The sequence below is a fragment of the Pyricularia oryzae genome, chromosome 6, assembly GCF_000002495.2.
Source record: "Pyricularia oryzae 70-15 chromosome 6, whole genome shotgun sequence".
Classification (NCBI taxonomy): domain Eukaryota; kingdom Fungi; phylum Ascomycota; class Sordariomycetes; order Magnaporthales; family Pyriculariaceae; genus Pyricularia; species Pyricularia oryzae.
This window is the reverse complement of record NC_017853.1, coordinates 1116075-1141848: the sequence shown is the minus strand read 5'-3', so window position 1 is coordinate 1141848 and position 25774 is coordinate 1116075. Positions and strand designations below refer to the sequence as shown.

The following is a 25774-nucleotide window of genomic DNA, read 5'->3' as shown; positions in this document are numbered from 1 at the left end:
CCGCATCCCAGACACATGGGAGGAGGAGCTCGTTTTTTTCTCTTCGCCCAAAGTCCGTCGTCATGACTCCGACTCGTAACTTGATCCAAAGGCAGCCACACCTTTGGCCTCTAGTCCATCCACCACCTGCTCCGTGACTCGTCGGTTGCTGACGACTATTACGGCCTCGCACTGGCCCATGGCCTTCCTGACGGGCACGATCCTCATGCCTGGCCCGGCCACGTCCTCCTTTGCGCTGTCGATCCAGGCCTTCCAGGCCAGCTTGACCAGGTCCGGCCTGCCCAGCCTCCGCGTGTCCCAGATGACGGCGTCGGGGTCGACGCGCAGCACCGTCTCGACGACGCCCTCGCCAAAGGTCTCGAGCGGGCCGTTTGCCGCCCAGATGATCCTGGTCAGGTGGTCGGGCCGCTCGGTGAAGAGCGACAGGCAGGGGACGATGCCGCAGCCCGTGGCCACGACGATGACGGGCTCAAACATGGCCGCGACCCGCGACACGCCGAACCGCGGCACCCCGACCGTGTACAGCTGCGCCGGCGGCGCCGCGATCATGCTGCGCGACCACTCGCCGGCCGGCGACGACGTCACCACCGAGAACCCCGGCTCGCCGGCGTGGGACAGCCGCGGCGGCGACAGCTGCTGCAGCTGGTGCTGGTGGTAGCGGCGCAGCACGGATCGGTCGCGGGCGGCGGCCTGCAGCGCCTCGACGGTGGGCTCGGTCGGGGCGTCGCCCTTGGCCATGCCGCTCTCGAAGATGCTGCTCACGGGCGTGGGCAGGCGCGCGGCGTAGGTCGAGTAGTTGTTGTGGTTGGCGTTGCTGGCCGTGGTGTTGGACCGGCTCAGCATGGTCGGCATGATCTCGATGGGCGGCGGGTCCGCCGGCTTCTTGGGGTTCGGCAGCACGGCAAACGCATACGTCTTCTTGAGCGGCGCGTCCGACATGCAGATCTGCTGCCCGAACTCGAGGTCCTGGTAGTCAAAGTTGAACTTGATGCAGTTGTCGGACAGATACTCCACCCACACCTCGCGCTTCCTCATGAGCGCCCAGGGGTATATGATGAGGAACGTGATGATCACGAGGAGCCAGAAGGAAGGGTTGGACCCCAGCGCGTCGCCGTACGACTGGTTGAACCTCCTGTCGTCGTGGGCCACCAGCAGGGTCTGGATCCAGATGAGCAGGATTATGGTCCAGCCCAGGAATCGGTGGACGAGTTGGGACCAGTCCTGGGTGGCCCGGCGGAGTCTGGGGGTGGAGAAGACGAGAGTGGTGAAGAGCACGATGAGCAGGGTATAAGTGAAAAAGTAGACGTGGCTCCGCGCCGGAGTGAGACCGAGATACATGTCTCGCCTCCTGTACTCGACCGTCAGGATAATGAGGTATGAAAGGTACCACAGAGCCGCTGCAACTCCACAGGCGCTGTCTACATGACGAGAGTCGGTCAGTCGGTCAGTCAGTCAGTCACTCACTCACTCACTCAGTCACTCATTCAGGGGAAAAAAAGAAAAGAAAAAGAAGAAGAAAAAAAACTTACGAATGCCTCCGACATTGTAATACTTTGCAAACAGATAACGGACGCGGAATGGCACCTTCTGTGGCTGGTCACCAAAGATGTAGAATGGAGCGTTGACTACGTGGTCGTTGCGGACAAGGAAGAGAAACAACAGGTTGACCGTGAAGCCGTTCATGGTAGCTTGGTACGTCAGTCGATACGACCCCGTGAAGGTCAGCGCTAATGCTATTATCAGGACCAGCACGTTGAAACCGAGTATCGCCGTAAAGATCCACTGGTGAGGCTTGCCAAACTTGCAGGACCGGGACCGTCTCGGCTCCTCATCCTTCTCCTCCGCCAGTTCCACGTCGTCCATGTCCAGAGGGAGAGTGGACTCTGACGATGTGGACTGTCGAGGCGACACAGGCACATCTTCTTCGGATGTCTTGGGGACATCGGCCCCGCCGCGCATAGGCCTCCTTCCATCCTCCAGCGACCTCAGAATGCCGACGACCTCGGCCTCGCTGTAGCCCCGATATGCCACCCGTGGCGGTCTTGCCGGTGACAACGCCCTGGGTATGCTGGGAGGCGGTGGCGGCGGCGGTGGTGGTGGTGCTGGAGGGGAGCCGTAGAAGGAACTGGTGCTAGACTGGTTCTGAGGGATAGCCGTCGTCGGCCGCGTCACAGCCTGTCCGTTTCGTCGGCCAGAGTAAGGGGGTCGGGGTGGCGGTGGCATGCTCATTTCCACAAATGACCCTTGTGGGTTACGTGATAATGTGATGCGAGGATGAGTATTAATGCTGTCGTACTGCCTTGTCTTTTCGTTTCGTGAAAAAAAGAATATTGGAAAAAAAAGAAAGAAAGTAAAAAAAAAGACGACTAAGCTACATCGTCCCAGCTACGGGGTACAGTATAGACATCGTGGTGGTGAGGCAGGCAACGCTAGCGAGGCTTTCAACGTTAGGTCCAACGAGGCGGCCAAGAGTGAGATATAAGACAAAAGAAAAATACAATCTTCTTCCAATCTGAACCAGCTCCCAGGTCCGCAAACCCCGAGAAAAAATATCTTGGATTAATTTCCTGAAACGGCAAAATCCAGAAAAACCATAAAAGCACCCAGCAGGTAAAAAAGACCTCTGCTCGCTATTGATCGAGTTTCAAAATATGAGCAGAGGACTTTGGACGGTGTGCCTGACCCGGCGATCCATCCAGTTTAAGATTTGCAGTGCAGACAAGAGCCGTTGCACATGCAACTGCGCGCAGCGGACGTGATTTGGGATGGGAGGTTTGGCCTGGGCGAGAATCGGATCGACGCACGACTAGCAATTCAGATCAAGGGGGGGCTGAGATTTCCTTTATTGGCAATTAAATGGTCCCCCCCAACGGCCTGGGGACAAGGCAGATGAGACGGAACAAGGTTTTGACATGAAGCAGGTCTTGACGGAAAAAAGGAAGAATAATTATGACAATACGGAGAAAAAAGACATTTTTTTCAGCTTCTGTGGCGTCTCGCCTGCGGCTTGTCGGCCGCATGGTCTGGTTTTTTTTCTCTCTCAGCGGCAGCTCGCTACATGTTTTGCGAGGCCGCACGCGGGGGAAGGGGGGGCACATGGATACAAATGGGGAACAGGTGACAGCAGATGGATGACTTGTTGTTGGACGGAGATTTTCTGACTGGCAGAGGCTTGAAGATGAGAAGATGGTGGAGGCTTCGAGATGTATAGAATGGACATCTTGGACAAGATGATGACGGCCATAGAATACTTGCCAGAACTATACTATCTAGAACTAGAACTAGATAGTCTGGCTTTCCTACTAGGATTGATTTGGCACAAGATTAATGGTCACCATCGCTGGGCGCTTCTTGGCAACGAGTATATCTGCTTATTGAAGGATGACAAAATCGCTTAACTGAAGTTATCCCAAATATAGCCGCCCATCAGACAAGATGCACCAGAGCAGTTATCGGCCGGTAACCTGCATGAGTGGACATGCTTCCAAGGCACGAGGCAGCTGCTGTATCTAGTTCAGGGGTGGCCAGACAACCGCGATGCACATCCCCCCCCTGGAGTCATTCAGCCAAGTCGCCAAAGATCCCGAGGTCAAATTAACTTTCTTTAGGAAGTTTGGCCTTTTTTGACCAATTCCGTTGTCGAATTCCGTGGCCCGTGGGTTCATCCGCGGGACCCCTGGGTTGTATGCGCAACGGCGTCGCCCATGGGCCTTTACCACTAGGAGTGGACGAAAAAGGTTCTAAATGCAGAAATCCTCCTGACATCAATCCAGACCCTGAGGCTCTGTTTTCTCGAGTCTCATTAACCTTTTTTTTTTCTCGACCCCTTGATTAGCTAGGGAGCTAGCTGGCTGACTGACAGATACCAAGGTACCTAACCTAAGGTAGTCAGCTAGGTATGATAGGTCAGTGATCATCATGCAAGGACCCCCATCCTATTGCGCAGAAACAATGCCAAGGGCAATCAATGACTTGCATACCGTTTGTAGCTAAAGAAAATTGAGCTTAAATGCACCTGCCCATGTCACGCCTGCACCTGCACATCTTTTGTTCACGCTATACTTGGGCAGGTTAGGTATGTTCCCGATGCATGACGAAAACAATAAACATCATCTACTTCGTACAAATCGGGAGTTCTTCAACTTGTCAGTCACCCGCAGCAGGCTTGGGATACTAAAAAGAAGCTTCTCTCAATTTTACACGACCAAAAACACTAACGGTCTGACAAGTAGCAAGTTTCGCAATTTTACGAGGTGATCAGCGAGCTGGAAGAGCTTGGATGCCAATATGGGCGAAGTGAAGAGTACCAAGTGTTTTATACGTTTCTTTATTTTTCTTCTTCTTTCTTGTCAAAGCCTTTTTTTTCTTTTTTTTTTCTGCATCAGCTCCCTAGAAAAACTTGGCAAGGCTCGAGTATAAAATGAAGAACCTCGGCAGACATCAGTCATTCGCTGCCTTGTGGTGTGCACTCCTTGACACCAATAGATTGTTATGATGTCAAACTGATGCAAGGCTGAATAGCCACTGTCAGAGCGGAAAGGAAGAAAATAGTGGCAAACACAAAGAAATGAAACAAAATTACGGGGGAAGCGCACATGCACAGTTTCTGATCTATTCGGCCTCGCCGTAAACTCCGCGACTGGAATGTGGATCGCGAACTAACTAACAGGTGCTTTCCAACTTTGCCCTTTGTTTACTTTCAGTATTTGTTTTCTGGCTTTTTTCCCACACCTCGATTGTGGGGTCGGCCCGTAGCAACGATCGTGTCGTTCTCGATCGCACTCTCTAATTTCCAAGTTTTGGTGCTATTATAAACTTGGAATTTTCTTTTCGTCCCATCTCCTTGTTCCTTCTTTTTGCAAACATCGCACCCAGTCACGACTCAAGATGCGCCTTGCAAAACGCGAAGCCTTTTGCTTCTTCTTGCCTGCTTGTCACTTATATTTGCAGCAAAGCTGAGGGAAAATTTGCAGGAAAACCATCAGCAGTATCGATTTTGTTTCGGATTTCTTCCTCTGGTTCTAGAAGCTTGCAGTGAACCTACCGATGTCCTCTCTGCCATGGAGGTAATATGTGACTGATAACGCCTTGCGCGTTTTTTCTTCTTCTTCTTCTTCTTCCTTTTCCCCACCCCTCCTGTGTTCACCAGAAGGTCGCCATGTTAATCAAGCCATGCAAATAGTCTACATTATCTTTCCTGATATCAATGTCCTAAATGCCAGAATATCAAAATAGTCACATCATTAACTGTCAGCGTGACCTTTAAAGGAGAGATAATCTCCGAAAACGGGAATCAGATCGTCCCCGGTTTTTCCTTTCAGGCACGATTCTCAACCTCTTTTTTTCCGTCTCAAACCGCCTTACGCTGATGGTGTTCTTTCTAATTATGCATCGTCTCCATTCTCGGGACATTGGGATCAATGCCAAGACTACCAATCTGGACTTTTTCGATACTTTCCAACAGGTCTCAGAAAGCTCATGGAAATGGCCTAACTGCTCTGGCCACATTGGTAATTAGATTTTGTTATCACCAATACTCAGAGTCGAGAAAGTCCCCCAAGGTTTGCTGCTAGCAGGAAATCGTTCGTGCTCGCTTGGATGATGCAAATGTGCATTGTACCCAGGGTCTTCATGTTGCCATCCCAACCATCAACGACAGTATTGTCTACCTGCAAAAATCAAGGCAGCGGCAGGCAACAAGACTATGGAAAAGCCCTCACCATCGCACCGAGTACGGCTTTCCTGAACCCCAATTTCACGTCTGACTGAAAGGCTGGTGGCATTTTAGTTGTTCTTGTATAGTTTTATTTTATACCTGTATTAATTTGATGGGCAATATTTTACCATTGAACTTTTTTTGCATGCTTACACATGAAGACCAGGTACGATTCCTCTAACTGGTCCACCCTTGTCGACGTGAGCCCCTGTCAGATCAGTCGATCTTCGGCATACCACGAACCTACCCACAAATTTTGGGCTGTTTCGTAGATCGGTTTGTACTAGACTAGTCAGGGTTGATGCTTGCTATAACTTAATCGTTCGGTTGCTGTCGATCGCCCCAGACTATACGACTAATATATTGATCTTGGACCGGGTCTATCTATCTCCAGGATCGTATGCATGTCTACAGCAGTAGAGTCTGGAAAAGGCGGAGCCCCTGACACACAGGTTGCAGCTAAAGCTTATTTACTGACCTGCCTTCAGCTGCATTGCATATGGAAGCGAAAAAAGAAAGATATTCGTAATTGGGCAATGGTGTGCAACCGACTGGACAGCTGTCTGGAGCATGAGGTAGGTAACCGATACTAGATGCAGCTTTTCATAAGCAAACGCTCAAGTTAATCAGGACGATAAAGTAATATAGTGCCAAACCCAATCGTTTACTAATGCTAGCAGAAAGAAGTAAACCATATGGTGCTTGTGAAATATCCAAGGCTCACTTGTATCAATGAATATACTTGGCCGCCATCATGGCCTCTACTCCGTATATGTAGAGTCGCTCCAAATTAGTGCTTACCATGCCGAAAACAGAAAACGCAAACAGCTTATCCATCCATTGCCCTCAAAACCCCTGCTCCGCCCTCCACCTCTCCTCCCACCCGGGGTAGAAAGGATGCTCGTCCAGCGTCCCGGCCTCCCAGCCCCTGGGCACGACCCCCTCCTCGACCTGTTCCTCCGCCCACCCATCCAGCACAGGCAGCACCAGCTCCCGCACGTGGCCGACGGCCTTGTGAGGCACCACGAGGGCCGGCTTCCCCTCCCTCAGCACCGTGGCCAGCAGCGCCGGCACGAACGGCTCCGTCCTCAACCGGGACAGCGGCGTGAAGACGGCCTTGAAGTTGAAGGCCACGGCGCCGCTGCAGGGTAGCCGCCGCAGCGTCTGCCAGTCGCACCGCAGCTGCACGTCCTCCGCCTTGAGGTCCTGCTCGGGCACCGCGCACCTGCTCCAGCCCCGGCCTCCCCCCTGCCCGTCCTTTTCCGAGCCTGCCGCCGCCCCCGGGCTCGAAAACAGCGGCGCGCAGTCCTCGAGCGTCCACGAGCACCGCTGGATCGGCTTGTCCGTCGGCAGCCGCGCAAAGTACCGGTCCATGCCGAGCCCCATCTTGGCGCGGTAGTCGACCACCGGCCCGTGTATGTCGCCCAGCGAGAGCCCGCGCTTGGCCCCCGCGTCCCACCCGACAGACGAGCATATCAGCGCCGCGCGGAGGTGGTAGAGCCCCGTCTCGTCGCTGCGGAGCATGAGGGCAAAGTCCTCGGGCACAGTTGCCGCTAGGATTTCCAGCGGGTGCTGGGGTGGCGGTGATGATGATGATGATGATGATGATGATGATGATGATGATGATGAGACGACGACTGTTCGGGTTCGTAGGAGCTCGTTGATGAGGATCGTCTCATCGCCATCCTCTTCGAGTCGAAAGTACTGCGGGTAGCGCTTGCACAAAAACCGCACCACCATCTCCATCAGCTCGCGGCAGGCCAGCTCAGAGCCGGGCTCATAATACATGATTAGGTCGCGATGCTGGCCCAGGAGTTTCTGGCGAGCCGCCATGGAGGCCTGGTAGTTTTTCTCCAGCTCGATCCAGTAGTCCGGCTCGAGTTTCATAAGAGCTTTACAGATTCGAAACCATTTAGAGACTGTCAGACAGAATCCAGACGATGAAAAGAATGCGTGATTGCTGTTTTTTTTTCTTGTTTTCTTTTTTACTTTGCAAGACTTACCCATAGTCTGGTGATACCCCCACCTGAACGGCCGAAAAGGGCGAAACGTAGCCTTGGAAATATCAAACCCATCGCCACAAGGCTCAGGATCCGGCACGCCGCTCAACAGCGGGTAGTCCGGAAAACGGCCTAGGGCTCGGACATCCTTCAGAGTGAAGCCTGTCGGCGTCAGGAGCCCGGCCTCTTCGTCGTCGCTGGTTGGTGCTCGGGATGTTGGCAGCGCCTTGGCGGCGAGCAGCTCCGGGCCGAGTTCGATGGCCGAAAACGAAGCTTTTTCGAATTGGGTTGGGGTGTTAGGCAGTAATTTGTGGACAAGGTATCGCCTCGAAGGCGGAAAAACCAACTTGTTGCTCGGGGCATTATCCTTTGAGCCAAACCTTATCCCAGCGCCGGGGTCGACCGTGCGTCTCCGATGTATAATCCAAGCAGCCAATACCAAGATCGTCGGAACAATCAATGCCTCCGTGGAGGAGCCGATGCGTATTGGTATACGAAAATCCATGTTAACAAGTCCCATGTCTGCATATGCGAAGCACGGAGTAGTTAAGGGTCAGGATCCTACAATGGTTGTGTAGGTTATTGACGTCGCTACAACTGAGGCATACGCCACCGGTGCGGAGATGTCACACATATATATCAGCATCGCTCTGATAAGGTGCTTTCTCACATCATATCATCCCGACCCCGCATGAAACAGTGTCTTCTGACATCACCTGACATGGAACATGTCCGTATCTTTACTCGATATATGCAGAAGCTGTCCTACCTTGACATGAGCATACCTACCTACCTTATCAAGTTGTATGGTATCCACACTTGCGCTTCATATCAACTTGGAAAGTAGGCAAGCTCGCAGGTCAGTAAGCTCTCATTTCTTGGTCCAATCAGATATGCCGTGTCTCCGTTGTTCACCCACTTGGTCCTGCAGGTAGTTGGCCCATTATGAAAAGCCGATGTTGTCTTAGGGCACCAATAGCCGTACAGGGATATGGCTACTTATCCTGACGCTCAAGTGACCGCCTCTACTTAGTGTTCCCGACATCCGTGGGATTGAATAAATAAATATTTACCAGGTGCTCTCCCCTCTGATTTATAGCTACAATTACTTGGGAGTTTCAGTCCTCGGTCGCGGTATATACCTGCAACATTGGACGGCCTGTTAGTAGCCAAGTCAATGGCAATAGACATATCTCTATTCACAAAAAGAGCATCCTCACCAAAGAATCGCACAAGTTCAAAACGTTGCTTAATCGTCAAAACTTATAACTTGGATTTCAGTCTCGTCTCGTCGTAGATCCCCCTAAAACGTAAACCTTTAGCGACAACTAGAGCTTTTACCAATCGAAGAGTAACAGCAACTCCCCGCACATCCTTCATAGTTATAGAAAGAACTACTAAGATATGCAGAAACTACGACCAGCCACGTCCAAAACCTCATCGAAAATAATGATTCGGAACGCCGGCTTTGACATTAATCGGCTTAGTGACCGTGTTGGTCGTTTCCGCTAAACTCACCGGCGCACGTCGAAACGGTCAAGGTTCATCACCTTGTCCCAAGCGGCCACAAAGTCCTTGGTGAACTTCTGCTGGCCGTCAGCGCTACCGTAGACCTCGGCGAGGGCACGGAGCTCAGAATGCGAGCCAAAGACGAGGTCCGCACGAGTGCCAGTCAACTTCTTGCCAGACTTGCTGTTGGTACCCTCAAAGACCTCGCCGTCAACCGACTTCCACGACGTGTAGGGGTCGAGAAGGGTGACAAAGAAGTCGTTGGTCAGCTTGCCCGGCTTGTCGGTCCAGACTCCGTGGCTGGAGCCATCGTAGTTGGCCCCGAGGACACGCAGACCTCCCACGAGAACAGTCAGCTCCGGTGCCGTAAGGGTGAGCTGCTGGGCGCGGTCCACCATGATCTGTTCCGTGGTAACTCGAGAAGTTCCCTTGCCGTAGTTGCGGAACGCATCGGCCGCCGGCTCAAGGTGGGTGAAGCTCTCAACGTCGGTCTGCTCCTGGGTGGCATCACCACGGCCGGGAGTGAATGGAACGGGAACACCAGCAGCCTGCTCGACGGCAGCAACACCGGCAAGAACAATCAGGTCGGCAATTGAGACCTTCTTGCCACTCTTCTCGAAGTCTGCCTTGACTCCCTCAAGAGCCTTGAGAACCTCGGCAAGCTGTTGCGGGTTGTTGACCTCCCACTTGTTCTGCGGCTCAAGTCGGATGCGTGCACCGTTGGCTCCACCACGCTTGTCACCTCCACGGAATGTCGAGGCAGAAGCCCATGCGGTCTGGATAAGCTTGGAAGGAGCAACACCGGTCGCAAGGATGGCCTTCTTCAGGCTGTCGACGTCACTGCCGTCAATGATGGGGTGGTCAGGAGTCGGGATGGGGTCCTCCCAAAGGAGAGTCTCCTTGGGGACTTCGGGGCCCAACCAGCGGCTTCGGGGTCCCATATCACGGTGCAGGAGCTTGAACCAAGCACGGGCAAAGGCGTCCTTGAACTGCTCTGGGTTCTCGAGGAAGCGGCGAGAGATCTTCTCATACTCGGGGTCGAAGCGAAGCGACAAATCGGTGGTCAACATCCTTGGCTTGTGCTTCTTGCTGGGGTCGAAAGCATCAGGAATAAACTCCTCAGCATTCTTGGCAACCCACTGGTTGGCACCAGCAGGGCTCTTTGTGAGCTCCCACTCGTATTTAAAGAGGTACTCAAGGTAGTTCATGGTAAACTTGGCGGGCTCCTTGGTCCAGATGACCTCCAGACCACTGGTGATGGTGTCAGGGCCCTTGCCGGAACCGTGCTTGTTGGACCAGCCAAGACCCTGGTTCTCGATAGGGGCAGCCTCGGGCTCGGGACCGACATTGTCAGAGGGTGCAGCACCGTGAGTCTTGCCCACAGTGTGACCGCCTGCAATCAGAGCGACGGTCTCCTCGTCGTTCATGGCCATGCGGCTAAAGGTAGTGCGGATATCCCGTGCGGCAGCAACCGGATCCGGGATTCCATCAGGGCCCTCTGGGTTGACGTAGATCAGACCCATGTGGGCAGCTGACACAGGCTTCTCCAGGTCGCGTGTGTGAATATCTTTGTGGCCCTTCTTGGACTCGGAGCCGTCGATGACGCCCGACTCCTTGTGACCCTCGTTGCCCGAAGAGTATCGGACCTCGTTGCCCAACCAGGTTGTCTCGCCACCCCAGTATGTGGATTCGTCAGCCTCCCAGGTGTCGGGACGGCCACCCGCAAAGCCAAAAGTCTTGAATCCCATGTCCTCGAGTGCGACGTTTCCGGTGAGCAACATAAGGTCAGCCCACGAAATCTTGTTGCCATACTTCTGCTTGATAGGCCACAACAGGCGGCGGGCCTTGTCGAGGGAGACATTGTCAGGCCAGCTGTTGAGGGGGGCAAAGCGCTGCTGGCCTTGGCCACCGCCTCCGCGGCCGTCCATGACACGGTATGTACCAGCGCTGTGCCAGGCCATACGGACGAACAGACCGCCGTAGTGGCCGAAGTCAGCAGGCCAGTACTCCTGAGAGTCGGTCATCAGGGCACGGAGGTCCTTCTTCAGGCCCTCGTAGTCGAGGCTCTTGAATGCTTCAGCATAGTCGAAGTTGGGATCGTATGGGTTTGTGGCTTCGGTGTGCTGGCGAAGGATGTTGAGCTTGAGGGTGTTGGGCCACCAGTCACGGTTGCGGGTACCGCCACCAGCAACGTTGGCGGTGCGAAGTGGACATTCACCCATGATTGCAGCTGTATGACTTTCTTTCTGCTTGGATTGATGGGATCGAGTTGATGCGGATGATGATTTATCGTCGCTAGAGGACGCTGCTCTGAGAGACGACGAAGAAAAAAGGAGACGAGAGGTAGAATTGGGGGCCAAAAGTTTCGGGGTCGGGGCGTTGCTCTGTATGATATTGTAGCACCAGCGGCGGCAATAGCTCCAATACCCCGCGTCCCACGCTTGACAAACCACTGCACTGAGCCCCGCATCTGCACCGGTCGACCCTGTCTAGCAGAGTGGGTTTCTAAACAGTAGTAAGGACCGTGGGTCCCGTCCAGAACTCGTCGGATGTAATGTGGCGGCGTTAATTGGTTGATTGATCTGGATGCAATACCGAGGTGGTTCCGTACCAATGCTCGAAGTCTGCGTGGCCAAAGAGGTGCTGTGGTATTTGAGGGTCGACGCGTCCAAACGGAGCTGTTCAGTCTTGGTCGAGCGGGCGGGGCGGGGTTCAAGCTTGCACTGTACCACGCAGCGGAACAATGGCCAGCCGTTTGCCTTTTTCTCTCCTCATTATCTCCTCCTTCGTGCCTACTTGGCGTCACAATTTGGCACAGGGTTCGTTGTTCATGTCATTGGAAAGTATATTATAGTCACACGGGCAGATTAGCTACTCCGTATGTAAGGATCACCTCGAGAAATGCCATGGCAGAAAGCTAAACATCGGGGAAACATCTGCAAAAGTGGCGTCTAGGATTCGACCGGGCACCTCCAAGAATTCTGACACAATGCGATGGCGAAGTAGGCTGTGCGTAGCAGGTATATCTGGGATGAAACGAAGGGTCCTGGCAATATGCTGTATGTTGCGCCCAGCTATCACCACACAGACGATAAACCCAGACGCCATTACTACGAAGTACCTACAGAGTGTGTAGCCAAGGTAGTTACCTCTAGATAAGTGCATGTATGATATGCTCAATGGTCAAATTCGCGGCCCGATGGGAGGATGTCAATTGCTTCCTGCCAGCACATCCACAGCACGCAATACAATCCATATCATGCCATGGCGAGGAGCGGAGCCTCGAGATGCGTGCAAGTGGCGACATGACCTCCAGTATTTGGAATTCCAGACACCCGTAGAAGCTTGCACGACGTCGCGTTGCCGTTGGCAGGCCACTCTACGGTGCTAATCCGATTCGGGTTTTACTGTCCTTCTTCGACAGGTAGGTAGCTGTGAGCGCAGCCAGATTGCTTCAGAGCGATTGTGTGGCAGTTCGATTACTACATTAGGTACTTTTGTGGCGGTGGGGTCCGGCTACTAGTCGGTCTACATGACGTAATTTCATATCGGCAGTACGGACAATTTCACCATTTGCCATCATTCGGGGAGATTTAACGCCCCTTTCCCCCACGCTGATGATCGACGGCAGACCAGAGCGGGTACTTCAGATTCCTTTGCAACTTCGCAAGCTTCGATAGCTTAATTACCTGTACAGCGTAGTGAGCTACAAATGCTACTTTGTAGCAATGCGACACAGATTTATGTGGGTACCTGGTGGGTAGCTGTCTTTGGCTCGACAAGGCTTTCCCGGTTTCGTCATTGGACGTTGGAGTAGATTCTCAAATGAGGTGCTTCCTTTTACACATTTTCCATTTTGAAATTCTTGGCATTACATACGTGTACCCGTAGTAGAGGAAACAGCGCACGAGTCCAATGCTTCAGAAGTTCCGTCCAGGGTAGTCGTGTTTGGTTTTCCAACTAACTAATTCTACAAAAAGTAGTATCTGGTGACATTGTTGGGCAACGAAACCATCCACACTATTCTTTATACCACGTGTACTTATATATAACTTTTATTTCCAAATCTTGAGACGTGAACATTTGTCAAAGGTTGTCCGTAGTTTTAGGTAGAAGGTGTCACGCAGCTATTTAGTCACCTTTAGGCGCCTGCCTTGACAGTTTATAGAAACAAACAATAAGCAGGCCTTAGCCTTTCTAATAGGCAAGCGTTAATTAGATGCTGTTTTTATGTAGGCCACCGCAAGAGTTTAGTTTGAGTGGAGAGGCACTATACTCGGTATTCATGCCAACTCATTTGTACTTGATACGCAAACATTGAGTAGAAATACGGTAGAAAAGGCCAGAGCAAACCGCAAGTACACGTTTAGATAACTCTCGAAGCATCACTGCACTCAAATTGGTACCGACCTGGTAAAAATTAGAGAGGCACTTGGGTCGTTGTTGGAAACAAACATTGGAAACTGTCAAGATATCAGGTACCTAGTTTTGCAGAGACGGCGTTTTAGCTACAAGACTGCTTGTGCCGCATGTCTTCAGCATTACATTGTTCTTGGGATATTATCCGGATATTATCTAGGTATGTCGAATTAAGAACTCGTTTCGGCGATCAACGGACTCGCGCTGCTTTGGGTATTATTTCTGGTAGAATTCCAGCATTGAAGACCCCTTTTGCACAGCTCAACTTCTTCGATAGGGATAGGCCGAGCGAATTATTGCGCACTGCTAATAACTTTGCCACCCTGATTATGAGCATCAAAGTTTGTTAAATTATATGGGCCAACGGTTCACGTATTGTTGAGTGAGACTGATTTATGCGTCCACTCTGTCTGATTTGTGTGTCTCATCCTGTCAACGTTCCGAACCCTTGTAATGAAATGCTTTCCCCTGTTGGTATCAACCAATCTTCTTGGTATTCCAGGGCGATCATTTGCTTGTGGCGCGTCAGACTAGCGCCAGCTGTCAGATATGTTTCTTCCTGTTGGTGTGCTGAAGATGTAGCCATTGCTTAGTCAATTGCTTCCAACTTACCGGTAGACCGTTGTTTCGACAGACAAAGCCGTCAATCGAATCAAAGAAACGAATGATTTCGCTGAGTACGCACGAGACATTCACCAAACTGTGGAATGAAAGGCCAAAATAGGTATAACAAATGCACCAAGGAATCTAGAACATGTACAGCCCCCAGGATTGACAGACTTGACAGGGTACCTGCGGGCGGGTGTGCATTCCGTCCGGTGACCCCCTGTCGTTAATTTACGCCGACCCCGGCACTTTGGTTAATGAACACATGGCAGTGCAACAATGCTTATCAGTAGAAGGTCTGACACCTCTCCACAGTGAATCTGCGATGCAGCAAAGCCAAGCTGCAGAATCTCTTGTCTGTTCTTTTTCATCGCGCCAATGTTTTCTTTCGGTACTCCATCAACCACAGAAGAACAACGTCGTCAAGCTGGCTCTTTAACAAGACAGGAGGCGGGCACCCGCGCCCAGACATCTCCTACCTACCTAGTTACCTAGGTACTCTTCAATTCATTCGTTTGATCGTCGCCTTGCACTCCAAGTTTGGCTCTCTTTCTCACCACTCCCTCACCTCGTTTCCCCTAATAATTGTCCGATGGGTGAAGGCTCGGGCAGCGATGGCTTCTTCAACAGGCTCCAGCTTCAAGACCGCTGGGCGGGCATCTACCGTACCATAAAACCATACCTCCCGCCCATCAATTTCATCACGGTCCACCATGCGTACTTTATTTTCGTCGGGTTGATAATCTCGGCCATCTTCTTTGCATTAGCCGACAGGGAAGAGTTCAAAACGCTCAGCTTTGTCGACTCATGGTTTCTTATCATGTCTGCTTTCACGGGCAGCGGCCTCAACACTGTCAATCTGAGTGAACTGGTCGTTGCCCAGCAGGCCATCTTGTTCGTCATGATGGTCATTGGAAGTCCCGTTCTGGTGTCTCTTTTTACCATTTGGTTCCGCTTCCGTATCTTCGAGAAGCGATTCGACCGCATCGTTGAGGCCGAAAGGGAACGTCGCCGACGCAAGCGCGCAACTGGTGCGATGCTTGGCATGGCTGGAGCGATGGCCGGCCTGCCAGTAATGTCAACCTTTGGCGCCGGTCCCCGTACTAAACCTCAATCTCCCGAGGAACGAGCCAAGAACGATGCCTTTGAGCTTTCGAAGCCCAAGTCGCCGAGGCCAGGTGATGTAGAGCGTCTCCAAGCCGAGTCGCCCAAATTATCACCAACGACGAACCCGAACACGATGGCGATGCACCCGCAGGTGGCAGCAATGCATACCAACTTCCAAGAGAATGATGCAGCTTCCTTGCCGCCTAGTCCCCGGCCTGCGCCTCCGAGCGGCCAAAGTTATCGCCACCGACAGCCCTTGTCGCCACTTGGACGCCCTGCTACTGCTACTGCTAAGAATGGAACCACGGAAGCCGGGGGAGAGACTGGTTTTGACTTCAGGACCTTTGTGCACAAGCACAAACATTCCATCGGGCGCAACGGCCAGTTCTTCGACCTCGACGACGACCAGCGCGAGTATCTTGGAGGAGTTGAATACCGTGCCCTCAAGCTATTGTTTGTGATAGTTGCCATCTACTTTGTTGTGCTACAGATCCTGGGAGCCATTACGCTTGGCGCCTGGCTGGCCGTCCACGGCAGGGCGGCTACAGCGGTCAATGCTCAGGATCCGTGGTGGTCGGGCATATTCCTGGCTATCTCCTCCTTCAACAACTGCGGCTTGACGCTGCTCGATGCTGGCCTAACCGCCTTTGTTGACGATGCATTCGTGCTCACTGTCGTTACTTTACTATCCTTTGCCGGCAACGCCGCATTTCCTGCCTTTATCCGGGGCACCATCTTTTTGGCACGTCTCTTTTTCAAGCACATCATTGCTCGTCACGGCCCCGCATCTGACGAGTACGGCGAGTGGGAAGAGGCTTTCGATTTCATTCTCAAATATCCTCGACGCCTTTTCATGCTCATGTTTCCTTCAAAAGCCAATCTCGCCTTTGTGTCTTTCTTTTCGACAGTTGTTGTTGTCAACTGGATTGGACTCCTCGTCCTAGGCTTAGGAAACTCGGTGCTAGAGGCTTTCCCTCTGGCCAAGCGCGTCGGCGTCGCGCTCTTCCAGGCTACAACGACGCCCTCCGGTGGTTTCGCAGTCTTTTCGATATCTGGCCTGTGGTTCGACGCCCAGGTTCTTTTGCTTATCGTCATGTACCTCGCCGCGTATCCCGAGATTATCGTGATGCGTAATTCTAATGTAAGTGACGAGACTTCTCTAATTTTGCTGAAAACCGTTGGAAGTAAGCTAACCAGAAGCTATTTCGATCACGTCAGGTTTACGAAGAGAGGTCACTCGGTCTGTATTCTACTGCAGAGGCCGCCAAGCAGGACGAGGAGGAAGATGCGGCCGACGAGGCTGCTGCTGCGGGGATGACTTTCATCGTCCCACAGCTCTCGACAAACTCTATGTCCCACGCAAGCGGGATTTCGGCCAAGCATGGTATAGCCACGACGACCGTCAAAACGCTGGCGCAGGTCGGGCGGCGCGGCACCGCATTTGTGGGCAAGCAGCTGCAGCAGCGCATGAGTGACTTTCAGGGCGTGGGCATCGACAATGCCGCGGCCCGCCGCCGCTCGCAGGCCGCCGCGTCCCTCCCTGTCATTGTCGGTATCAAGCGGTCCAAAACCATCGATTTTGAACCGCCACCTGCAGCTGCGGCGGCATCCGATGGTAGCGTCAGCCTTGTTTCGCAGCACCTCCGTGGACAACTGGCACACGACGTATGGTCCATCGCGCTCGCGCTATTTCTGATAACTATAATCGAAACTTCGCACTCAATATTTGACCCGCGCACGTTTAGCGTCTTCAACTTTCTCTTCGAGATTGTTTCGGGCTATACAAACATTGGCATCTCCGTTGGCCTTCCTGACCAATCCTACAGCTTCTCCGGTGGCTGGTATACGGGCAGCAAGGTAGTCATGGTGTTCATGATGATCAGAGGCCGGCACAGAGGGCTACCTGTTGCACTGGACCATTCGGTCAAGCTGCCCGGTTGGGACGACGTTGCCAGGGAGGAACAGGATGCAGAAATCCGTCGGAGTCTCAGCGTGGCTCGTGCCAGTATGGAGAATAATGGGCAACAAGTTCTTTACTAGACTAGCTGCAAAATTTACTACTATTTGTTTTGAACCGCATCATGCGCATGTTTAGCAGTGACTGCACACGTATGGGAATCGGCAATCTTTGGTAAACCACGTGAAGGTGGTCTAGTCACCAGCTGGACAGTAGATCACATCCCAGTGAAGACGCGAGGGTTTTCCGATCTGAGCGGGCTGAAAGAGGCAAGCGCGTCGGTAGACTGTTGGCAAAAGCTTCGATTTGGGTAAATTAGGTATGTTTGATAATTACTGCGAAGGAAGGTGCGAGTTGTCCCCGCTTTCAACGAGAACACAACACCAGGAGATAGGCCCCACTTCTACTCAAAGCCTAAACACCTCAGAGTTGTCCGAATCCAACAGTACTCCTGCCAACCACGAGTTTCCCAATGTTGGAAATGGGCACGTTACCCATTATGTCAAACACCGCCACGGTAGCCGAAAAATCTTTAAGAATCCAATTGCGAAGTTCGACAGCGAACAAAGAGTCGACACCATATACCGACAAAGGCTTCTCGACCTGCACGTCGCCGGGTGAAATTGCCATGGCACGGCCCAGTTTCTGCTTGAGCGCCTCAACAACCACCCTGGCTCTATCTGACGGGTCGGGAGTGGCTCTGAAAACAACAGCAGGATCGCTGGCTGCAGGTTGTCCGACTGCCTGCTCAACGCTCTTCTCGTTGTGCAAAAAGGTCGCGAAGAGAGGCCGACTGAGCATTTCTGGCGGCTCTTTACCCTGGTTAAGGAACTCGTCTGGCGTGCGCAGCCCAAAGAGCACACGTGCGCCATCACCCGATTGCGGAGACGATGGCCCTGACGGATCGCAACACAAAGTCAATAGCGCAAGAAACTCATCCTCTTCGAGCTTATGCATATCTTCTACCAACTTGAGGTGTCGTTGATAGCTAACTTCCTCGGAAACGATGCCAATGTTTTTCATCCAGCCGACATCGATCGAAATACTGCCCCGTAATCCCAGTCGTTGGCGATGTTCGGCAAGCCAGTCTTGTGCAGCACACCCTGCTGCGTAGTTGGCCTGACCTGGGCCGCCAATTGTACCTATGATGCTTGAGAGAAGGACGAAAAAGTCTAGATCCGGAGTGTTGAACTGGCGATGCAAGTTCCAAGATGTCTTCACCTTGGACCGCACGGTAAGATCCCACTGGGCATGGCTCATGTTGGCAAACACGGAATCCTGAAGCACCATCGCAGCGTTGATGCAGCCTTTGACAGGGGGCATCCCGAGCCTATCACGACAGTCTTTGAGTGCGGCGGCTAGAGAGGCTGCATCTGCCACGTCGCACCTGGGGGCCTCAATGTTGATTCCGCGGCTCCGTAGCTCTTCCAACATCTCAGACACTTTCGAACCTGCCTCGCCCGAACCCGATCGAGATGGGAGGATAATATGTCGTGCCCCCCGGCTAGCAAAAAATTTGGCAAGTGATCGACCAAGCCCGCCAGTTCCTCCGGCAATCAAATAAGAAGCTTCGGAATCAAACATCCAGTCTCTGCTCTCAGTGATCATTTGTGGCACGACGTCATTTCGATCGAGCGTGATTAAAAAGCGCCCAATATTCTTGCCACTTTGTAGTTGCCTGAAACCAAGTTCTAGGTCTGAGGCAGGGAAAATATTGAGGACGGGTCCAGGTTGACTTATTTTGCCATCGACCAGGAGTTGAACAGTATCGCGGAGCAGGCGCGATGTTAACTCAAGGTTGTTCAAAACAACATCTCGGAGATCTAACGCAAAGTAGCTTCGGTTGTGCAGGAAGCCACCCATGGGAAGGGCTGCGTTGGCATGTTGGTCGGCTTCGCCAACGTCAATGAAGCGACCAAAGGGGGCGAGGAGAGCCCACGAAGCACGAAGCGCGTCTCCAGAGAGCGAGTTGAAGACAACGTCGACGCCTCTTCCCTGTGTCATCCGCTGGACTGCATCGGCAAATGAACTATCACGGCTGAAGAAGATATGATCTTCCGAGATCCCCAGCTGGTTGACGAGGAAGTTGCGCTTGCTGTCGTCGGAGCAGGTTGCAAACACTTCAGCGCCCAGCATCTTTGCAATCCACACCGCCATCTGCCCCGAGCTGCCAGCCGCAGAATGAATGAGAACTCTTTCACCCTTGCTCAGACGAGCTCTATCTACCAAGCCAAAGTATGCCGTCATTCCCGGGATGAGGACAGAAGTGGCAGTCTCAAATGACATGGAGTCTGGTATTTTGCACACAGCTCCCTGTGGGGACCGAGGGAAAGCCCTCATACAGTTTGGCGATACCATGGCTACCCTGTCTCCCGGTTGGACATTCTGACACTGTGGTCCAACCCTGGTGACGACACCTGCGCAATCAACACCTAGGTCATTGTCACTTTCAATTTTGCCCAGCGCGACGAGAACGTCGCGGAAGTTGATGGCCCATGATTGAGCTTCGATCTCGACTTGGTCAGCTTCGACAGGTCTGTTATGGTCTGGGTCCTCGAAGAAAGCCAATGCCTCCAAAGTTCTATCTGCGCCCACGCAGAGCTTGACTGGACCTTTGGAGAGCCATGGAGCTTTCTGGAGCTGTGGCCGTAGTAACGACAGAAGCTGCTTGTTTTGCTTAATGTCCTCAATAACACGGCCGGTGATGATGCAGTTGTCGCGACAAAGGTATTCACGCTCCGGACTTGCGGATGGGCCGAATGCTGCATCAAACACCTTAGCCACACACCCTGAATGCTTGCTGCAGTCTTGACCAGACAGGCTGGACTCAATCAGCAAGCTGACGAGACTTTTCCCTGGTTCCTCTGTACGGACAGTTCGCATCCACCCCAGATCAGCGCTGCCCTTTGCGCTTTCATCGTCTGATGGGTTGACCAGAGTAACCCAAAGCATGTTTTTCGTGCGACTAATCAAGTCTTGAACGGCGTAAAACTCGGCAGCTGACGGGCTCGCCAAGACTGAACGCCACATGTCTACCATCGATATGACAACATCCTCCTCGCCGATTCTTACGCCAGCAGCTGTTTCGAGGTCCAGGATTCGAGAATTACGCCCTTTTGCGACCTGATCTCGGACCAGCTCAGCCGCTCGGATTTGGCACTGCTCGTTAATGTCTCCCACCAAAACCAGCAGCTTGGACGCATGCTTTTGGTCAAGCAGGTTATTCTCAATCGTCGCACGAGAGACGATAACGCTGAACAAATGAAGTTCATCGCTACGGTAGTCTCGAAGACTTAGCTGTCTCTCGGAAAATCCCGTCTTTGTAAAAACCCAGTCCCACATAGACTCGGGGATTGCAGCAGACAGACCACGCCACTCCTCCCTCTCTCCCCACCAACCAGGTATCAATCCGGTTGAATAGTTGGTTATAATGTCCTGTGGGGCTATGGTCTCAAGGGCCAGAAGAATGCCTCCTGGCTTGAGCAGTTTCCGAACGTTACGCATGGTATCGAGAAGATCCTCCGTGGCATGGAGAACAGACCCGGCGATCACCATATCGTATGCCCCTTCCTTGAATCCCTCTTTTGCGGGGCTGTGCTTCATATTGAACGTCTTGAACACCATCCTTTCCCTGAGGCATCCTCCAGCGGCTCCCCAGCGTGCCTCTGCAGCTTCGAAGAAGGCGGGAGAGACGTCTGTGTATGTGTACGAGCTGAATCTCTGTGTGCCAGTTTCGGTCTCAAGCGCTGCCAAAATCGGCAGTATGGATCCAGTGAAACCACCCGTTCCAGCACCAACTTCGATGATCCGCATATTTGGGTTCTCATGGACAGCAAGATGCAGGAATTTGCGCAAACGATGGTCACAAACCTGATCGAACATGTCGGTGTAGAACAATCCGGCTTTATCAGACCCAAACATGACTTGCAATGGATCTACAGACCCAGTCATGATTGGCTGCAGCTCGCGAATGAAGGCGCCATGGAGCTGCCAGGCAGGTCGCATAAGCTCGAGCTCCCGCAACTCCACCTCAAGCTCTTCTCTGCTCAATCCCCTGGGCTTAATTTTCGTGTCTTTCAGATGCTGCCTCATCCATACCAAGTGCCTTTGCATGGACTCTGGTACGCTCAGGTTGCCGGAGTCTAACTCGTGGACGCTCATAGCAATAGCTTCAGTCATAACAAGCCGAAGCTTGTCGAACTGTACAACCAATGTTTCTTCGTCTTTGTCTGGAAAAGTGTTGGCCTCACACTCGTTTGCTAGCTGCTCTGCGCTTAGCATGCTCATCTGTGGTCTCCAGTCAACCCGGTGAAGTAATTTCCGGTTGGCATCATGGCTCCGGGAACCACTGCTCACAGCTGCCATAACCATATTTTCCATGCTGCACAGTATAGTGCCGTCGTCCGAAATGGCACGAATTCTACCCTTGACCCGAGATCGTCCGCAATCCTCCGGCGAGCAATCAGCATAGAATCTGACAGAAGCTGTTCCAGGAGCCTGCCATTTGTGCGATGCCGCAAAATAGGCACCGGACAGCTTGAAAGGGACGTTTGTACTAGCGGAAGACATTGAAAGCCCTTTGGTAGTGCTGACACGCAGCACCTGAAACGCGGCATCAAGCACCGCCGGATGAACAATGCTGGTTGTCTTGTATCGACCTCCAGGATGGCGACGTTCGAGATCAATGTGGCCTATGGTGCTCCCATGTCCGTCCCATCGAATGTCTTCTAGATGTCTGAACCAGTCTTTCCACTCAATGCCAAGCTCAGCCGCGTCGTCATAAAAGACTTGCGGGCTTATCGGCCGTGTGCAAGACTTGTCTGCTCGCCCGAGCTCATCCACCAGACGATTATGAGCGAGTTTCCACTCGTCTGTCTGAGTCCGCGACACACCCCCATACCTAACTGAGAGTCTCGCGCGGAAGCAATCTGCCCATTGGTCATCCAGATAAGCAAAGATCACAACCTCTGATTGAGCCGCCGCATTGATTTCATTAGTGGCGGATTTGATAGGCCGAAGCCGGACCATCACCTCGGTCCGCTCTTCCCACCTCTGGCGAATGATAACAGGAGCAGTGAATTCGGCCTCGTGTACATCGTAACCAAGCACCTCTCGATTTGATATTCCCATCTCTTGTACCGCCTCAATGGCCATGATCAACATGGCGGCACCCGGAAGTATCACAGTTCCACTGACAACGTGGTCACCTGTCCAAGGTGCTGATTCGACACTCCAGAAGCTGCGCCAGCGCGGTTCAAGAGGGTTCCAGTCGTAAAATCGTGCACCAAGAAAGTCACCCGATCTCGTTGGCTGACGAAGGCGGAAGTCACGGCTGAGACGGGACTCTGTCCAATACTTTTTGCTGCGGTCAAAGGGGTACTCGGGTAGATCAACAAGAGGTGCGATATCGACACCTGAATGACTGTTGGCGGCCGGAATATCCACGCTGTACCCGGAACAGAAAAGCTGGCCTACCAGCCCAAGAGCTGCCTCGTGGGCTGGATGGTACCTGTGCAAGATGCAAGCGTAGCGGATTTCCCTCTGCGATTTCTTGATGGCGGTTTTCAAGGTGTCTAGTACTGGACGACGTAAAGCAGGATGAGGCCCAACCTCGATGAGATCGGTAATAATACCAGCTTGGTCCTTGAGGGCTGAGGTTAATGTTCGAATGGCGTCGAAAAACTGCACAGGAGACACCATGTTGTCAACCCAGTACTGAGGCCTGGCTAGCTCGCTCGTATCTATGGTTTTGCCCGTGACTGACGATACCATAGGTATCCTCTTCGCTCCCTCTAGACTTGCGGGGCCCTCAAGCTCACCCATTTGGATCAAGTACTGGCAAGCTATTTGGTCCATGTGTGCAGAGTGGTAAGCAACACCCGTATGCAGCTTTTGCGCAAAGATGCCATCTTTGTCCAGGCAGCTCTTGACTGCATCTATAGCTGCTTCGTCCCCGGCTAATGTCACGTTCCCAGGGCTGTTTATGCAAGCTATGGTGATATTGCTGTCCTGAAGGAGGTCTTTATCGGCCAGATAACTTGGTACCTCTGCTTCGGGTAGGTTGACAGACATCATTGCGCCGGGCGTCTGAGCAACCTCCAATTGCTGCTTGAGATGGCCCGCGAGCTGTCCCCGCACAAACGAAACTTTGCTCGCCGACTCCAACGAGAGTGCACCCGCCGCGTAAGCAGCTGCAATCTCGCCTGATGAATGGCCCACGACGGCCTTGGGCACGATTCCAAAAGCCCGCAGCAGATGAACCAGGGCGATTTGCAAGGCCGTCGACAAGGGCTGGCTGCGTGTGGGCGAGTCTATGGTGGTGCCATTGTTCAACTCGTCAAACAATGACCATTTGCAGCCCAGTCTTTGGTATACATGGTCAATTTGCTGCAGTGCTTGCTTGAACGCAGGATATCGCAGGAGACCACGACCCATGCCGACATACTGTGCTCCCTGGCCGGTGAAAACAAAAGCGATGCCGAGTTCCGACGTTCCCGTGCTCCTTGTTGCTTTGCAGGATGCTGCGAGGAGTGATTGGGGTGCAGCGCCAGCCGATGTCGACATTACTGTGGCGCATTGGCGCCAAAGCATGAAGCTACGGCGGGTTGCGAGCGTGTACGCCAACCTATCTAGCTTTTGCGGGCTATTGCCGGCGATACGGTCGCTGTGAAAGCTCTCTAACTGCTTTCCCACGCGAGCTAGAGCCTGTTGGTCGGCAGCGGACCAGACGAGAATGCGGGGATGCTCATGTTGATTCCCATTTCCGTAAGTGGCTGCGGCATCTTGGGTTATGTCTTCTCCTTTTGTCGCAGTTCCATTTGTTTTGCTGCTATCGTATGGAAGGGGGTATTCGTCTGAGCTGCCGTTGGCATCTCCGTTTTGCTTCAACCCATTCTGCTTGAGCCTGCTCCCGCTGAGCTCTGCTTCAGGGACACCTTTCGCCATTCCATCAGAACTTGGTGATCTGACAGTATTGTGGTGCCCCTTTAATCCTGCCTCCTCGAGAAAGTGCAAGGCGTCGTCAACAATAACATGAGAGTTGGTACCCCCGAACCCGAACGAGTTGACCGAGGCTCGACGCAAGCCTTCACAAGGCCATGGTATAGCAGCGGCGGGAATTTCGATTTTATATCTTTCGGTGTCCAGTTCTGGATTAACCTTCTCAAAGTTTGCCTGCGGTGGGATGATGCCATTTTCAAGGGCCAGTATGGTCTTGACTAGCCCAGCCAGTCCGGCACATCCCTCTAGATGGCCAACGTTGCTCTTGACAGAACCAACAAACAGAGGTGTCTCTGGTGACCGCACGGGAGCAAAGACTCTGCCAATGGCGGCCATCTCGATGGGATCCCCTACCGGAGTTCCTGTGCCGTGGGCCTCAAAGAAACGGGTTCGATCTAGAGGCAGGTTGGCCTTCTCGTAGACTCGACGAATCAAGTCCGCCTGGGAATCAGAACTTGGTTGCGTCAAACCAGGAGTGCGCCCGTCCTGATTGGAAGCAGAAGCTCTGATGACTGCGCGGATCACATTGCCGTCCCGTATGGCATCTGCTAGTGGTTTGATGACCATGGCAACGATTCCCTCGCCTCTGGCATAGCCGTTGGCGCGGTGGTCGAAGCTGAAACATTTGCTGCTGGGGGACAGAAAGCCTTGGGCAGACAGCATCTGGAAGCTATTTGGCACTAGGATCAGGTTGCCACCCGTCACGAGGGCTGTCTTCGCGTTGCCGCTCAATATAGACTGGCAGGCCATGTCGACGGCGAAGAGGCTGCTGGAGCAGGCCGAGTCGACATGGATGCTGGGCCCGCGCAAGTCAAAATACCAGCTCACCCGGTTAGGGATTATGGACGCAAAAGTCCCTGTTGTGGCCATTTGGTGGTGATCCTCCGGGTCCATAGACCCCATACGGCTGTAATCGTCAGACATGGAGGCCGAGAACACTGCTGTGTTGGACTGCCTGAGGTCCTCGATCGGGATTCCCGCTAATAGTGGCCGAGGTCAGTACATGCCGTTTTCTTTTTTTTCTTGATCATTTTTTTCAGACGGACTGTCTTTGACTGACCATTCTCAAAAGCCCTATATGACGCCTCAAGTGTCCATCTCTGGAGTGGGTCCATGGACGCCGCCTCTTTGGCCGTGACGGAGAAGAACGGGGCATCGAAGACTGCCGGGTCTTCGGTGATGAAGTGACCTCCCCGGCATTGCACCTTCAAGCGCCAAAAAAAGAATTAACATTGTCTTCAACCCAAGTATGCTTCTTGGCTCCACGGGATAAGGACCTACCTTGTTGTACTGGTTCGACTTGACAGCACCAACATTGATACGGTCTTCAGGCCAGTCGGTGGAAAGATTGGTGCGGGTCTCGAGAACGTCCCAAAAATTGTCAACGTCATCCACGCCTTGTGGTAACTTGAAGCTGAACCCAACCACAGCAATGGGTTCCTGCGATGTGGAGCTCATTTT

General features: G+C 52.8%; 5 protein-coding genes across 5 annotated transcripts; 1 reads left to right on the top strand and 4 right to left on the bottom strand.

Moving 5' to 3' along the window:
* Window positions 1–60: 60 nt before the first annotated feature.
* On the bottom strand, window positions 61–2229 carry MGG_04335 (uncharacterized protein; the record flags this gene model as incomplete). The annotated part of the gene is made up of 2 exons (XM_003719424.1): window positions 61–1418; window positions 1530–2229. 2 exons carry the CDS (start codon window positions 2227–2229, stop codon window positions 61–63), a joined length of 2058 nt encoding a protein of 685 aa, XP_003719472.1.
* A 4333-nt stretch (window positions 2230–6562) lies between these two features.
* MGG_04336 (uncharacterized protein) lies at window positions 6563–8221 on the bottom strand (the record flags this gene model as incomplete). Its single annotated transcript, XM_003719423.1, has 2 exons — window positions 6563–7608; window positions 7720–8221. 2 exons carry the CDS (start codon window positions 8219–8221, stop codon window positions 6563–6565), a joined length of 1548 nt encoding a protein of 515 aa, XP_003719471.1.
* A 441-nt stretch (window positions 8222–8662) lies between these two features.
* MGG_04337 (catalase-peroxidase 1) lies at window positions 8663–11540 on the bottom strand. The gene is made up of 3 exons (XM_003719422.1): window positions 9235–11540; window positions 8937–9019; window positions 8663–8858 (listed from the first exon to the last, which is right to left on the bottom strand). Exons 1-2 carry the CDS (start codon window positions 11445–11447, stop codon window positions 8980–8982), a joined length of 2253 nt encoding a protein of 750 aa, XP_003719470.1. The 5' UTR covers window positions 11448–11540; the 3' UTR covers window positions 8663–8858; window positions 8937–8979.
* Window positions 11541–14554: 3014 nt separating this feature from the next.
* On the top strand, window positions 14555–17430 carry MGG_04338 (potassium transporter 1). The gene is made up of 2 exons (XM_003719421.1): window positions 14555–16498; window positions 16576–17430. Exons 1-2 carry the CDS (start codon window positions 14843–14845, stop codon window positions 17395–17397), a joined length of 2478 nt encoding a protein of 825 aa, XP_003719469.1. The 5' UTR covers window positions 14555–14842; the 3' UTR covers window positions 17398–17430.
* Window positions 17305–25771, bottom strand: MGG_12214 (fatty acid synthase S-acetyltransferase; the record flags this gene model as incomplete). Its single annotated transcript, XM_003719420.1, has 3 exons — window positions 17305–25293; window positions 25374–25518; window positions 25595–25771. The coding sequence occupies 3 exons, from the start codon at window positions 25769–25771 to the stop codon at window positions 17738–17740; spliced, it is 7878 nt and encodes a 2625-aa protein (XP_003719468.1). The 3' UTR covers window positions 17305–17737.
* Between the last annotated feature and the right edge of the window lie 3 nt (window positions 25772–25774).

What these genes read in the sequence shown, in the direction of transcription:
- MGG_04337 (XM_003719422.1), bottom strand. Translation starts at nt 11,447, where the DNA reads ATGGGTGAATGTCCACTTCGCACCGCCAACGTTGCTGGTGGCGGTACC. An exon ending in GACCGTTTCGACGTGCGCCG is followed by an intron (nt 9,020 to 9,234) that starts GTGAGTTTAGCG and finishes TTTACGTTTTAG; the next exon opens with GGGGATCTACGACGAGACGA.
- MGG_04338 (XM_003719421.1), top strand. Translation starts at nt 14,843, where the DNA reads ATGGGTGAAGGCTCGGGCAGCGATGGCTTCTTCAACAGGCTCCAGCTT. An exon ending in TCGTGATGCGTAATTCTAAT is followed by an intron (nt 16,499 to 16,575) that starts GTAAGTGACGAG and finishes CGATCACGTCAG; the next exon opens with GTTTACGAAGAGAGGTCACT.